Source organism: Pholis gunnellus (assembly GCF_910591455.1).
Source record: "Pholis gunnellus genome assembly, chromosome: 6".
NCBI lineage: Eukaryota > Metazoa > Chordata > Actinopteri > Perciformes > Pholidae > Pholis > Pholis gunnellus.
Genome location: NC_136532.1, coordinates 18,708,993 through 18,724,683, shown reverse-complemented (window position 1 = coordinate 18,724,683; position 15,691 = coordinate 18,708,993). Strand labels below are relative to the sequence as shown.

At 40.6% G+C, this 15,691-nt stretch overlaps 5 protein-coding genes across 5 annotated transcripts; 3 read left to right on the top strand and 2 right to left on the bottom strand.

The window, feature by feature from the left end:
* Positions 1 to 393: 393 nt before the first annotated feature.
* LOC306697024 (transmembrane protein 233-like) lies at positions 394 to 1,696 on the top strand (the record flags this gene model as incomplete). The annotated part of the gene is made up of 3 exons (XM_079160764.1): positions 394 to 552; positions 1,429 to 1,563; positions 1,667 to 1,696. The coding sequence occupies 3 exons, from the start codon at positions 394 to 396 to the stop codon at positions 1,694 to 1,696; spliced, it is 324 nt and encodes a 107-aa protein (XP_079016890.1).
* A 2,700-nt stretch (positions 1,697 to 4,396) lies between these two features.
* Positions 4,397 to 8,239, top strand: prkab1b (protein kinase, AMP-activated, beta 1 non-catalytic subunit, b). Its single transcript, XM_079161441.1, has 8 exons — positions 4,397 to 4,769; positions 4,940 to 5,072; positions 6,037 to 6,206; positions 6,304 to 6,397; positions 6,557 to 6,671; positions 6,960 to 7,093; positions 7,214 to 7,282; positions 7,975 to 8,239. Exons 2-8 carry the CDS (start codon positions 4,956 to 4,958, stop codon positions 8,050 to 8,052), a joined length of 777 nt encoding a protein of 258 aa, XP_079017567.1. The 5' UTR covers positions 4,397 to 4,769; positions 4,940 to 4,955; the 3' UTR covers positions 8,053 to 8,239.
* A 233-nt stretch (positions 8,240 to 8,472) lies between these two features.
* Positions 8,473 to 9,827, bottom strand: LOC306697145 (phospholipase A2, minor isoenzyme-like). Its single transcript, XM_079160905.1, has 4 exons — positions 9,734 to 9,827; positions 9,386 to 9,542; positions 9,181 to 9,308; positions 8,473 to 8,750 (listed from the first exon to the last, which is right to left on the bottom strand). Exons 1-4 carry the CDS (start codon positions 9,795 to 9,797, stop codon positions 8,626 to 8,628), a joined length of 474 nt encoding a protein of 157 aa, XP_079017031.1. The 5' UTR covers positions 9,798 to 9,827; the 3' UTR covers positions 8,473 to 8,625.
* A 3,372-nt stretch (positions 9,828 to 13,199) lies between these two features.
* On the top strand, positions 13,200 to 14,190 carry LOC306697021 (phospholipase A2-like; the record flags this gene model as incomplete). The annotated part of the gene is made up of 3 exons (XM_079160759.1): positions 13,200 to 13,306; positions 13,791 to 13,924; positions 14,072 to 14,190. The coding sequence occupies 3 exons, from the start codon at positions 13,200 to 13,202 to the stop codon at positions 14,188 to 14,190; spliced, it is 360 nt and encodes a 119-aa protein (XP_079016885.1).
* A 210-nt stretch (positions 14,191 to 14,400) lies between these two features.
* Positions 14,401 to 15,689, bottom strand: LOC306697020 (perlucin-like protein; the record flags this gene model as incomplete). Its single annotated transcript, XM_079160758.1, has 6 exons — positions 14,401 to 14,554; positions 14,645 to 14,760; positions 14,911 to 15,050; positions 15,274 to 15,360; positions 15,440 to 15,523; positions 15,611 to 15,689. 6 exons carry the CDS (start codon positions 15,687 to 15,689, stop codon positions 14,401 to 14,403), a joined length of 660 nt encoding a protein of 219 aa, XP_079016884.1.
* Positions 15,690 to 15,691: the final 2 nt, after the last annotated feature.

The window sequence follows — 15,691 nt, the reverse complement described above, 5'->3', positions numbered from 1 at the left end:
TGTACAATTACTATATATTTTCTGTACAAATACTACTAGTTTGTGGAAAATTATAAATTTGTACTAAATTTATATGCATTTTTACTAAATTACTATAAAATTGTATGTTACTGTATATTTTCTAAGCTATAAAAATATCTCTCAATCTTAAAATGTTCCAGTCCTTTTCTTGTTTCCACGTAACACCAGCATTCACTCAGTCTGTCTTTCTTCAGTCTGCTCAGACTTCTCGGGCCTCTGATTCCCTCTCATATCTCTCTGCTGGCTGATTTCTCTCTTCCATCATCACTGCTCCACTGCCTCCCCTCCCTCGCCTCCACCTCCACGCTCCCAGTGTCTCAGCCCTGTGCCTCGCCTCTCTGCTTTTACTATCTCGGGGGACGGCAGCCGGTCATGACCACCAAGTCCTCACTGGACGGGAGCGCTGACTACCTGAAATGTGGGATGGCTCAGGAGATTCCCCCTCTGAGGAACTATCTCTGTCTCACCATGTTCACCTGTTTCTGTCCTGCATGGCCCATCAATATTGTGGCGCTGGTGTTCTCTGTGCTGGTAAGTTATACAATGCTGAAAGCTTCTTGACATGCTTGGTTCCTATTTATGGATATTTACAGAATAACATAATTTAAGTGATTTATTTTATGAGTTTAAGTTATCTGCAGGCAGCACATAAAGATCATTTAACATGTGTCATGTCACATGGATAAGTAGATTAGAGATTAGTGTACCAGTTGTTGTAAAAAACACCAACGATGATGGTTACAACATGTCAGGTCTGGATATATTGAACATTAACACTTAACTGCCATGTATGTCTGTCTACTGATCAAGCAGCAAACGTGATGTATTGCTATTACAGACAACTTCATCCACTCCTCAAAGTGCCAAACCATGTTTATAACTGTGTAATGTATTGTTCTACCCAACGAATTTACCCCATCTGTGTTTCAATGAGAGGAACATATTTTGGTAATTATTCCGCATTCGCCGTGAAGCCACAAAGTTTAAAGAAGCGTCAGATGGGAGCAACTCATTTACATTTGTCTCAAGTCTTTGAGCTGTCTGAGGGGAGACGGGTGTGTTGAGTCATCGTGCCGACAGCAGCTGTTGCATCTCTGTAGCTGTGAGTAACAAGATGAGGGACAGCAATCTACTGTTTCTCACTGCTAAGGATATTAGCATCAATATGAATATGAATTAGATATTACAAGAAAGGCAGGTGCAAGGAGAGACATTTGGTTGGAATTCAGAATCATTTGCTCGCCAAATGTTCAGCACAGATTCCAATAAAAGACACATGCCTTGGACATGTGTAACATGCTACCCATGTACAGTATATCGCCTTATTGACACTGAAGGTGTTTCTCCATCACACAGTACATGCCTTTTCATAACGAATCTTGAATTCCCCTGTCACTCACCCTATAGGCTCAAAAGAGCTATGAGGAAGAGGACTATGAGGGCTCCGAGCGGCTGGGTCGGAAAGCTCTCCACCTGGGGATTGTTTCTTTTGCCATTGGCCTTGTGATCATCACTGCGTACACTGTTGTGCACTTTACCACGGTATGAATGGGGCAGACACTATATGGTGCAAAAACTAACAAAAGGATGAAGAGATTTCAAGTATCTTTTTCCTCCACAGCATGTGGTGTGACCTCTTGTGGAGGAAGAGGAGGTGGAAGTGGAGAAGAGGTGATGGAGAGATCAGCTCCACAGGATGCAGAGCAGCTCTGCTTGGCTTCTGTCATCAACAACTCTGGAAGTTTTGCAAGAGCTGGCAGAGTCTCCCTGTGCTGCTGAATTCATCTTTGTTTCAGCGATTTTGCAAATGATATTTCAATTACACTTTTTACAATTTGTAAGTGAAAATTGAAAGGAATTATGCCATATGACATATGCACAAGACCCTAACTGTACTCTGTTTTTAGACTTCTGTAACTAAAGGCCTTTAATGGACTGTTATACATTTCCATTATATCTTTACTGTTTAACCGATTACTGATTGTGATCTAACACGGTGAAATATTGGTCTGCTTTAACTGCTTTAAATGTTGTGGACATAAAATGTAAAATAAAAAGCTTTACACAAAATTAAATTTGGTATAAACCCAAACTGTAAATACAACATGATTGAAAATGAGTTTCATTTGAAATCTATATATTACTGACACATTTTCCCTGACACCAAATAAAAACTAGTACACTATCAATGCAGTGTAATAACCAACAAATAAAGCAACAATATGGGGAAATACTGCCCAACAGTAGTGGAACAAAATAGCCCTAGTTGACGGCCATCTTTGACACCTGTTGCAAGTCAATGAGTGTGAGGGATCATTTACGCTAATATGTAATATTAACACTGTAACAAGGCTAAAAATAAGAGCATATAATATTTAGGCTGTGCAGGAATCCAGCACACTACTTACAGAAAAAATAAAAGTTGTGTTCATCCCGTGATCCTGGAAGCACCTGCACTAAAAGTGTCTGATCCATCTTTTTCTCTGTTCTCGTTGTGATCAGCACCTGAAAACTGTAGCAGTCTGAATAATGCCCTCCATAACCAAAACACTTTTACCTAAAGATTGATGATCAGCTGTGTGGTTGTACTGTTGGACTGCAGCCATGTGTCTTGGACAACTGACGACACCCACCTGCTAGTGAGCTGGATGAGACGACAGGGAAAAGCTGCTGGTTGGGTGCGGTAAAGCCCAACAAAAATGTCGTGAGGATGAACTGAAAATGTCAGGCAGAGGAGCCTAACCTGCCAAATCATCAACATCCAGCAGATGAACTTCTCTTGCATTTTGAGGGAGGGGTACAGAGAATCTGAGAAGCTTTTCAAAGCCTCCTTTGCTGAGGTGGCTGCTTGGAGTTGTGGCTTGAAGTTCACAGGGGCAACTCAAGAACTTGTTGATGGACACCAGCTGAAGAAGGAGGTCCTCTTAGCTTAGTGGGGCCTCTGTGACTCCCCCTGCCAAACCCACAGACAGCCAGAACATGGGAGGCGGGGCCTTGTTCTGCGACCTTCACTGAGGACAGAGATGTGGAGTTAAGCTGCATCCCATTTACCCTGGAAATCGGAAGTTGGAGCTGTGAATGACATCACACCTGAGTCGGAAATCTTGATGGGGTTTGCCTCAGCCAGATTAGCCGTTGTTAGCCTTGGTTAGCAACAGTTGATAACAATGCAGCATGCTGGTATTTTGCGCATATAAACACCGTAGCAAATTGTCCACAGAAAGAAGTTGGACAGGACTGTATGTCTGATTTAATGCGACAGAAATAACACAGAAGTGCTAATAGACACTCTAATAAACATTATACAACTTTAATAAACAGCTGAAACAAGCCAATACAGAACATACTGGATACTGTCAGACAGTGTGAAAGAGGATTTTATTTACTAGAAATCTACTTTTTTTTTTTTTTTTACAGATTTCTGTTAATCAGGTATTTTTTCTGTCTGATGAATACTCAGTGACTAAAACAGTGATTACAGGTACTGTAGCTCTCCACAACCCCGAGAAGAGAAAAAAACGTGACCTAGTGTTAGGAATAACACTGAAATACTGCTGACTGTTTTTATTATGAGTGTGTACAGTTATAGGCTTTAGACATGTGAATCACATGAAACAGGATAGCCGTGAGAACGCCTCAGATAAATAAGTGTGATATGGCTCAAGGACACTCCCCTGCTGAGCAGCAGGAATCTTAAAAGACTCTACTGACTATAGCGGTCTGCTTTACAGGCCTCTCACTGATCTATACGTCAAAATATGTAAATAATCATTTTAATTATACATTTTAATACACCTCAACACATCTTTGTGTGGCCAAGATGTGTTTGAGGTATTTTTAAATTATTTTGACAGAATGTCATTCTGTATTTGAATAATTGTTAGAGGCCTGAAGATGTCATGTTATCCAATAATACAATTAAAATCTAAAGAATGAAACTAATTTAGTAAAACAAATGTTTGTTTTCAGTTTCTTATGTTAATTCAGATTTACTGAGTGACCCTTTGCAGGGCTGCCAGGTTGGGAACCACTAATTTACTACTACTCCTTTTCAAGAATATTCGTCATATGAATCTTTTGTTTTTCTTTTGTTTCTATCTGATTCCCTCATAAATAAACCAGTATTGTTCTTATCTGCATTTTATATACAGGACATACCGTAATTGGCCCATTTGTTTAAATTTACCAAACCCACTGACAGCTTTGGTGTTATTTTATGATTAAAAACTCGTATATCTGTTTTTTAAATCATGTAATTCACGTGTAAATCATCTGCTAACGTTACCACAACATAGTTGGCAACAATCGGGTTAAACTAAAACTCGCTGAGCTCGAGGACAGGAGGCGGAAGAGGTGTGTTTTCGTCCCTACACACACACACACACACACACACACACACACACACACAAACACCGAGGTTTCCCCTAAATGGCGAAAACGCGCAAAGTACAGCAGACGTCGGGGGATTAGAAGAATAACTAGTGGTAGGAAAAAGGAAAAAGAAAGAGCATAAACAAAACAAGTGACTGCTCGTCTGGTGTTAGCCTGCGGGACGGTGAACTCTGCTCCGCCTCATGGTTGTGCTTCTCGTCCGAGAGGAAAACTTCTGCCGTTCAGAGACGAAAACAACAACGATAAGAGCACCGGGGACGTTTGTACATCCAGAAACCCCAAACAGATGTGCACGAGACCAGAGACCTCCGTTTGATAAGACCACATCCAACCAAACCTCCCCTGGGAAGACTTAGGTGGGTTGTCTTTCATTACCATAGGCTTCTATTGCTGTACAATGAAACCTATGAATCACCAGCGAGATATGCTGGTTAACTCTGGTATTTCAGAGGATCATTGGACTTGCAGTCATCCGGGACTCCTGGTGGTAATGACTTGATTTGGTGTGTGTGTGTGTGTCTTGCAGTGTTTAATGCCCCAGGATGGGGAACAGCAGCAGCGACAGGTCCAGTGGGAGTGAGAGAGGGAAAGAGGCAAGCCCCAACATCCTGATAGACAACTCAGAGGACGGAGACCTTTTCCAGAGAGAAGACACAAAGGTAAACAGAGACGGGGTGTTGGACCAGGTCGCACTGAAGTTGCTCACACAGTGACTTGCAGAAAAGTGACTTGTGAGCATCCCTAGGTTTGAGACGCTGGATGTGTATATTTACAGTTGATTATAAGCTCTCATTATTCGGAGAGTTGCAGGTTATAGTTATTATTTGTAATTTTACAATATTTTCCTGTTTCCCTGCTGTGACTTTAGTCTATATCCATTTTTTAGGGGCAACATACAGTTATTTACTTTGGAGGAAAGTTTTCATTGTGTTTTTTTTTTTTCACATCACATTTTTAAAGTGTTAATTAACCAAACAACTAAGCAGTGCTCATACGTTATGCTAATAGATGAAAGAGTGATGATGATGATGATGCAGTACAAGGCTGCCTGGAAGGAAGGAAATAGATATAAAAACTTTTCGCATGCTTTAGTAAAACTGTTTGTATAAAATTGGGCAAAATTGCAGATGGGAATGCATAAGTTATAACAAATATAATACAAATATTGAAATATTGATGAATGAAATATCGCTCATTATGTTGTGAACGCTGCTGTATTAATACATGATTTTATACAACTCCAAGACGTATCATTTTGAAATAGTTAAATGCAGTAAATAAAAAGTGACTGCATATATACAGGATTTGCTAAATAGCTGTCATAGATGCAGGCGAGGCCTTACATAGCCTACTGTATGTACAAAGTCATACATTATGTATATAAATCATATGTGCAATCATGAAAACTATTCATCTAATCTATCACTTTAAATTGAATTGGCAGGTAACATATTTATCTTAAAAGAACTTACCTAAAACTAAGAACGCAGATGACAAAAATCAAAGAGTTTGCAAGAAAACAGCCGGTCGTTCGGTCAGGAAGTGTTGTGTTGTGGAACAGTGGCAGAGGTTGAAGGTGCATTTATTATAATGGCAACAATACATTTATATCATGCTGTGCAGGCTCCTGAGGAAATACAGGAATTTCTGGCCTGGCAGCATGACCTGGAGAGTGATAGCAAAAGTCCAACCCAGGACAGACCCACTATGTTCAGGTGGCCGGGGGCCGCCAAGGAAGTCTTTGTGTCCGGCTCCTTTAACAACTGGGCCACCAAGATCCCTCTCAACAAAAGGTAGTTCGACTCGTGCAGGACGCATCACCAGATTGTACATCCTGGATCTGTGTGTACTGATGGAGATGTATAACACGCAAATGTCTTTCAAACCCAGTCAGAAAAACTTTGTGGCTATTGTGGACCTGCCAGAGGGAGAGCACCAGTACAAGTTCTGTGTAGACGGTCAGTGGACCTTGGATCCTACTGGGGTGAGTGAAAGCTTACGTTTTAGAGATCATCCACCTTTTTATATAATATATAATGATAATTTATATATAACCAATGTGCTTGTATTTGTCCATGTTTGTAGAAATGCCTACTCCACACTCACGAGCGTCTGTATCACATTTCTGTTTACACATTCCCAGGCCGTGATGACGTCTAAAACTGGCACAGTTAATAATGTCATCCAGGTGAAGACAACTGACTTTGAAGTCTTTGACGCTCTCAGGATCGACTCGGAGGATTCTGCAGACATCTCAGGTACTGGCATTCATTATGAACTACTTTCAGACTGCCCAGATATCATTGAAGAGAGTTTTAATGAACTTTAAATATTAGAATGTGTGCCATATTAAAACAAATGACTTGTGGGAAACTTAATCTGGTGCAGTAAAGCCAATGATCATAGTAAAGTTAACTATAACGCTTTAGAGTAGATTATATTCGTCAATGACATTTGCTAATGCATGAACCTTGAGGAGTCGTTTATACCTCATTCTCTTGATTTAGCGCTGTATTAAATAGTGCTGTGTGTTCATTCTTCCCCAGACTTGTCCAGTTCCCCTCCCGGCCCCTACCTACAGGATGCATATGTGACCAAGCCAGAGGACAAGATCAAGAATCCTCCCTACTTACCTCCCCACCTGCTGCAAGTGCTGCTCAACAAGGACACGGGTATTTCTGTAAGTACAGGCTGAATGCTGGAATACACGCTCGTCTCAGTGGTGCACACAGCACTTTAGAGACCTGTTATGACAGCATGCAATTTAGTCAAACTCATCCTCTCTTTAAATCCTCATCAGTGTGACCCAACGCTGCTTCCAGAACCCAACCATGTGATGCTGAATCACCTGTACGCCCTCTCCATCAAGGTAACAGATCCTCCTGTAGCATATATGTTTTTTTTTATTCATTATGTTTTCAGGTTGTCCGGTCCATGCTCGTCTACGTGATATCTCAGGAAGGCCTGGAGGGAATTTCTTTATTCAGTTGCATTCAAGGTTGAACTGATTGGAATTTGGTGGTCAAAGATTACTGTGACCTTGCAAAGCATATTTTTTGGCCATAACTCAAGAATTCATATGCTCATTATGACAATTTCACACAAATGTCTAATAGGATAAAATGATGAAGTGACTTTTTTGGACAGACAGTGATATAAAGTGCAACATGTCGTGTTGGTGGAGGCATACAACCGCGAGGCTGTAATTCTAGTTTATGGTTGTCACTCAGGCGGAAATTATGGATCAACTTCATCTGTCTGAGAGACAAAATATCTTCAACACCACTAAATGGATTTTGTTCAGACTGATGGGAAATTGTGTGCTGCATGTCATGCATACGACATACAACATGCATAAAATGCTGGTCAACAAATATCTCTTGTTCTGTCTTTTGAACGCACATTCTCTTTATCTTCTAAAGCTTATTATTTAATGACTTTCCCTTATTTTCTGTGGTAAAGCAAACTATTTTTAGGTCTAACAATTTCTGCTTGAATAGTGTAAACTTCAGCTATCTACCCCATTTTTATCAAAATACTCTTCTTGTCATTGTTTTTCAGGACGGCGTGATGGTCCTCAGTGCAACGCACCGATACAAAAAGAAATATGTGACCACACTTCTCTACAAACCAGTATAATCCACAGCGCTATGATGCAGCCTCTTATTTTAAAATTCATATAATTCATCTGTTGTTGTGCACAGCCGCTGCTCGCATTGTTTTGTTAAATCTGCAACTAATTATCCTCCTGATATCAAGTCTAAACATTTGATACATCCGTTTTACCATCCTGTAATCTCATAATCGAATAAAATGTATTTAAAGTTGCTGCACAATGTATGTTAATTCATGATCCAACCATAACTACAACAACCTAAAGCTTTCTTTCTTATAACACATGATGCGTAAGTGGAAACCTGCCTCAAGTGTTGCTTTACATATTTAAGTGAACAGAAATTGTGTCTGGAAAAATACAATGGTGCGATAAGCACTACTGCAACCTGTGCTACACAAGCTCTCCATATGTGAGCAAACAGACACAAGGACATCGACTCACACTGAGAATCTCACTTGCCTATTTTATTTCAAACTGATGCTATTGTACAAAATCAAACTTCTTTTACATCTGGTTTTGTGTACAAATTACAGAGAAATTAGAAAAGAAATAGGTTAGAAATCCAACCCTTTGTGTGTTTTCATGGATTGGATAACTCAGTCGACACAGTGGACTTTGGGATCCAGGTTTTTGTTATCAGGGTTGAATGCAGTCTGAGCAAAGCAGTGAGCCGCCACTCGATCACACTCACACACGGCAGCCTGACACTTATTGTTGGTAGCTGCGGAGACAGAGTTGAGTCAGGAAATTGACAGATAGCCGCTCAATAATAACGTAACATGAAGCTCCCTCTCACATTATCAGTAAGTACCAGTGTGCAAGTGCTCTGCAGTATAGGGAAGCATTTGTTTGCAGTTAGGTACTCCCAACTGGGAATCAAACCTCATTCCCCGGCTGTATAATACCTATATATAGCTGTCTAAACACAGTTGTATGTACAGTACACACAGGGCCACAGATGCAGCCTTGTGTAATCTTCTATACAGTACAGTGCTGTTCTTTTAACCAGCCAATGAAATCCACCCAAAATCAAGATTCATAAAATCAAGATTTTTTTGTTAACAGTGTCGTTGCAGAATTTCACCGAAAATATGTCAAATTTGATGTCTAAATGAGTTGGACAAGCCATCGTAGTGCGGTCATGGTCTTACCTGAGCAGGTCACTTGTTGAGTTGAACAGGTGAAATCATAGACAAGAACATAGGGAAGGTCCACAATAGCCGTGCAGCCAGGAGCCTTTCTGCTTGCTCTATAGCATTTATCATGAACTTCACAGCACCTAAGAAAACAGGAGACCTCAGGTTACTTTCATTCTTAAATTGATGAAAACCAAATTGGGCAATGTTTGCATCCTACATGTCCAAGTCATCCACAGGGCTTCCCGTTCCTCCGAGGCCGCACCAGCAGCCGTAATCGTTGTAAAGTAGAGGGTTCACGCCAGGCTGAGCACATTGGATCATATTCGCAAACTGCCATAAGGCCTTGGGCAGCACCGCGCCACTGGCTGTACAAGCTGGTTAAGAAATGTGAGGCAGACAAATAAGAACACATGATGGATAAATCAGAGAAGGCATATCCTTAAAATAACGGTTATGAATGCTCAAGTTATGAATTGAGCGCTGAAGACAATTTTACAAACAGCACATGTTTGCAATATGTGTCATTTTCAGGAGTTATACATATTGACAGCTTGTTCAAGCTTACCAGTGAGAAGTAGCAGCAGCAGAGGAGCTGTCAGATTCATGGCTGCAGTCAGAAGAAGATACATTTTGGTGCAGCCTGTTCTTTTATAACAGGAGGTGAGAGAAAACTAGAGATAAGAGAGAGAGAGAGTGACAAGAGGGTGGGCACTTTAAATGAGCTACTTGTTCTAAAGTTTCTACTTGAGAATTGCGTTTACCTCAGCCTGTATTAACACGTTATTTTACAGGTGTGACAGTAAAACATATGATCAGTTTTATGTTTTCTCTTCTTAGACCCAGCTATCAGTCAAAAGCAAGAGCAAACAAGAAGACTGACAGCTTTAAGCTTTGTTCTCACAAGCATTTTACAACTTCCACTAGTGCCTTGATACTGAATGTCACTGCACATCAGCTGTCCAATCATAAATGAAGCCCGATTGATATTCGGTCAATATAGGAGCAATGATTTTCCAAATCTTGTTCAAGTTTGGGCTTTCTCAGCTAGATGCCAAATCATATAACTAAAGCTATGGGAATGATAATTATAGTAGTAGTAATAACAACAAAAATAATAATATTAATTATTATGATCCTGTTGGTAGCTTACATTTCAGGTAAATAAAATATCCACAGGTAATACAACAAGACAAGATAGACAAGGACTCATTTATTTTCCCCTCACAGGTTAGGCAGCACATTTGTTATAATTTCCTTTTGATCTTTTCACATGTATTTTTGAAATACCCTAATCAGATATTCCCTGATCTATTTGGTCTTTCCTTTCAGTTCACTCTGTCCTCGCTCATGTTTGCTTTTACCTTCTCTAAACAGGAGTTGAATTTAAAACAAGTTTCCAACACAGCTGTGTAAATAGTTCACACTTCCCAAGACTTTCCACTGCACATTGCCCAAGCTGGGTCACTTTAGGAAAAGAAAACAATATACACAAGAAACATGACACTATAATGAAAATAATGAAATACAAACATGTAGGTAACAAGCATTAGTGTGTGTCTGTATATGTGTATGTTTATGTATGCATACTGTTTGCATATGTATACATGTTGCATAATGTATAGTGTATATAGAGTATAGAGTAAGAGATTGGGTGACTCTTGGCCATTGGCCACAAAGGACCCCCCTCAAAGTCAGGAGTCAATATAGGTGTTATGTTACCCGATTAGGGTCTAGGGGATGAGGGGAGTAACAAAGTAAATAACCCAGGGAAAAAGAGTCATGGGCAACAGATGAATAATCAAAAAATGATTTGTTAACGAAAAGATGCTCACAAAGGCAACAACGGAAAACTACTTCCTTTAAAGGAAAGAGACACTAACAAACAGCAGTAATAATGGATCTCAAAACACCACACTAGAGGGTCAGACTATTATCACTCACACACACACACACACACACACACACACACACACACACACACACACACACACACACACACACGCACACACACACACACACACACACACACACACACACCCCTCCGAGGGGACGACAGGAGGTATGGAGAGCACATATTGTAACACACAAGGTTTGAGGGATGCAAACAGGAGTTTAAGGATGGAAGAATGCTTTCAATATAGCGGTATTAAAATCAGTATTAAATAGCAAGAAAATACAGCGAATGTTACAACAACTTTAAACCAAGAGTATCATTTCATCAATATGCAAAACACCTAATTGTGGGAGCAACCCCTAGATTAGCTCCATACACTCAAGTGAAATACACTACACTGATATTTACAAGCAGCCATTTACACTCACAGTGTTTCACGTGCTTCTATGGAAACATGTTTGTATTTGTGACAGTACTGGTTAAAGTTAATTTATCAGGTGAGAGGAGTATTTACACCAAAACTATGCTTTCATTGAAACGTGTTCACCTGCTGCTCAGGCATTTAACACCTATTTGGCTATGCTGCAACTATTAGATAGACTGCTGTGATATTTGCTGCATAGAGACCTCTAGAGGATAAGATCTATGACTTTTCCTCTCGTGCCATCATCAGGTCATCATTTCAATTCTTCCAATACTTTGGTTCATGACCAAATCCCTGCTGTCAGCCTAAACGGTACTTTGTGTTAAATGCTGATTAGCAAATGTTAGCATGCTATCATGCAAAACTATGATGGTGAACCTTGTAAATACTACCTGCTAAATGACAGCATGTTAGCATTGTTACTGTTAGCATTTAGCTCAGCTGTGCCTAAGTACAGCCACACAGAGCTGCTGGCATGGCTGTAGACTCCTGTTAAACGTGCAGTGGCCCAACACAGAACATGGATGCTTCCTGGAAGCTTACATAAATACATATTTTTAACATCATAATTTGTGTAAAATTCTTCAGCAACCAACAAGAAGACTTTGCTGCAAGTCATTTGATATTATTTAACAACATTGAACACAACTTGTATTCCCTTCTTGTCCCTAAATGTAGTGAATGATCAAGTGTGTATATTCTACAAGGGACACAAAGATGATTCTCGTGTTTGTGCTTTCATTGTATGACAGGTGACCACCGAGCCAAACTCTAAAGATATTTACTTTTTTGTCTCACCCATCACAATGCACCTATAACGCTGAAACCCTGAACACTTGCACCTGCTAGCTACATGCTAACTAAATATGGCTGTAAATCGGCTTCTCAGTTGACAGCGTGTATCAGGAGCAGAAGTGTGCTGTGATTACCAGGGGAAAAAAAGCTGTTCTAAGACTGAACAGCAGGAGGCAGCATTGGTAAATTTAGCTTCAGATGCACAAACCGGTCTTAGTGTTAAGATCTGTTAAAGGGTTGGCACCGCTGTAAATAAAAAGGATAACGTTCAAGTCAACAAGGAGATCAGAATTATTAAAGGGGCATTCCACTATTTTTACACCTGAGATTCAGTTTACCCGTCATGAGGAGTACTAGTCAGCTTGAGGTGAAAACGGTTGTAAAAAACACATGCGCGCGCGCACACACACACACACACACACACACACACACACACACACACACACACACACACACACACACACACACACACACACACACACACACACACACACACACACACACACACACAGAGAGCTTGAACTCTGCTTCTGTGTGGCTCTCCCAGCCTCCACCATGGCACTAATTAATGATTGGACCCAGCCCCGCTTGCTCACAAGCTGCAGCTGCTGGGGTGGGATAGCGAGAGACTAGAAGGCTTTAGCTTTACATTCCACATCTTCACCTGCAAGATGCGTCTGATTCACTCCATGCTCATCCTGTTGCTCAGCCACATAGCCCGTGAGTACTCGGAAGTAGAACACCTCTCAGGATGACTTTGAGAGCTTTGCATGTCTTATTGATCGGCATCAGGGATATTTTTATGTCATGGTGGTTTTGAGATGGGAACTAGCTTCGTCTGAGATGTCTCCATTGTGTCCCATAGTGCTGCAGAGAAAACCTTTGTTGCAGAGAAATCATTTGTTGCAGTTCAGTGCGATGATCCTCTGCGCTCAACCTGACAGCTCGCCGATATTCGACTACACTGACTATGGCTGCTACTGTGGGCTGGGGGGCTCTGGCACACCTGTAGATGATCTTGACAAGTAATGCTGATCTGTTTCTTATTTAAAAGGTTGAATCACAATAAGACAAAAACACATTTTCTGACTTGCTTCTAATGGTGTCGTTGCAAGCACCAGTTTTAGTTTTGTGTACAAAGGTTGTCAAATGTAGTCCTCTGAGACTCCTGCAGTCACTCCAAGACAATGGAGGTGAATTGAATTTAGTTTGACACAAATGTATTTACTTGTTCCAGCTTCTTGAATGTGAATATACTGTATGTTTAGTTGTTAGTCTTCTTCTCTTCATCTTTATCTGTGTTTCTGTTTGAACAAAGGTAAAACTGGAAATGTGTGTTCTTTCAGAGGCTGTGTAAATATGTGATGACATCTCTTTTTAAAACAAATTTGTAGGAAACAGGAATCTTAATCTTCTGTGATTGTATGCTGAATATCTTTGAGTGTTATTTGCTTCATCATGATGTAAAGAAGGTGGTGTGATCACCTTTATGCTTTCTGTATGTTGCAGATGCTGCGAGGTCCACGACCAGTGCTACGGTGATGCCTTGCAACACGACGATTGCGTGCCAGTCATAGACAACCCCTACACTAATGTATACAGCTACAGGTGTGACGAGGCCAACAAGATCTTCACCTGCCTGAGTGAGCGTTCAACAACACTTCCAATGACATCTTTAATATTGAGTTGTCAGTATGTGGATGAGGGATAAAAATAGTGTGGTTCACCCTGTATTTATTTTATTTTCTTCTCCCTCACTCGACTGCTGCTCTTCCGTCTTTGTTATTTAGAGGACAACAATTCCTGTGAGAAGTTCATCTGCGAGTGTGACAGGAACGCAGCCATGTGCTTTGCCAAGGCCGACTATAATGAAGGAAATAAACACCTTCCCAGTGAGCACTGCACGTAAGCCGAAGCACTTTGTAGAGTATCTCTAATAAAAGCAACTGTACTCAGTTTCTGTTTTATTGTCCAACAAAGACCTCACACGTGTATTGTATATGCAACTTTTATCCATTTTGTGACTCTGAAACTGAATAAATGGATATTTAAACATAATTTCCATCAGTGTTAATTTGAGCCATTATTTTATATTGTGTTGGTAAAGGTTCACTGTCTCTCACGCTCTTGTCTCACAGATGTAAAGATGAAGCAGATTACAGTCTGCATCGTTCCACATCTTGCGTTTGCGTCTCTCAGAAGCATGAATCTGCCCACAGTCCTCTCCGTTCTCTCTGTAGTCCCAGTTGTCAGGCTGACCGTCATCCCAGAACCTGAACACAAGCGTTGACAGGATAAGAAATAATGAATATGCTACTTATAATTTAACATACCAAAACATTATTTTATTTCTTATAGCTTACGTTGGGGTTAAATTGAAGTCCGTTCCATCCACCCAGCTCCAGTGTCCCTCATGTTCTCGCTCCACCAGTCCAATCCAATAGCTATATTTGATATTCACTACTCCTGAAATGTAGTCCTAGGAATCAAAAGTAGCAACAGGTTATTTGAGGCCTTTGTTTATTCTGAGAACGGTTGTGTGCTCCTGATCAGAGTCCTATATTCAGTCGCAGAAAGACGACGCCATTTAAAATGTATGGAGCCAAACCGATGTAAACTTGAACCTCACCAGTTCCACAACATTATTCAGAACCACTAAGTGTCCTCCGTGTTTTCGGCACTGCTCCTCTGCTTTGCTCCAGGTCGCGGTCGTGGTGGATAGGAGGTAGCAGCTTGTCTGGAAAGACAGCCAGCCTTCCCTACATGTTCCTGGTTTGATGAGGATTAAGTCAAGACGGCTTGTTTAGGGAGGGGGGGTGAATTCTGATTTGATATTAAAGGATTCAGTGTTTACCTCTAACTGGGTCAAGTCTCGATAAGGGGACTTCCTGCACATGTGTTAAACCTTAAATTTGGAAACGATAAAACAAAAGCTGTAATGAGGGCATCGACTGAACATCATTAAAACCAGACCTGAAAACTATTTCCTGACCTGAACTGGACAATGAGGTTGTTCCTCCATTGCTGATTCTCTCAAGGTTGAGTTTGACATCAGTTATTTCCTTATTTAACTGGGAGACTTTAAGATACAAAAAAAGGTTACATGATAAGACGAAGAATGTGAGTTGGCTACATGAAAACTGAATTTAAAGTCGTACATTTTATCCCAATGACCATCAGCAGAATCAACAGCAGCAGCACCAGGACTCCATAGAGAACACAAACCACTGTCTTCTTCATACCTGCACACACTGACATACAATTATTCATAGTTTAAGGTGACATCTGACATTATTGGATCAAAATTAGAAGACCTGTACATGTCTTACCGGTTTGTACCGTCGTTTCGTGCTCTCCGAGGACAGAGCTGTTATCAGTCGACCCAAACTCGTGATACTGAGTCTCCATTA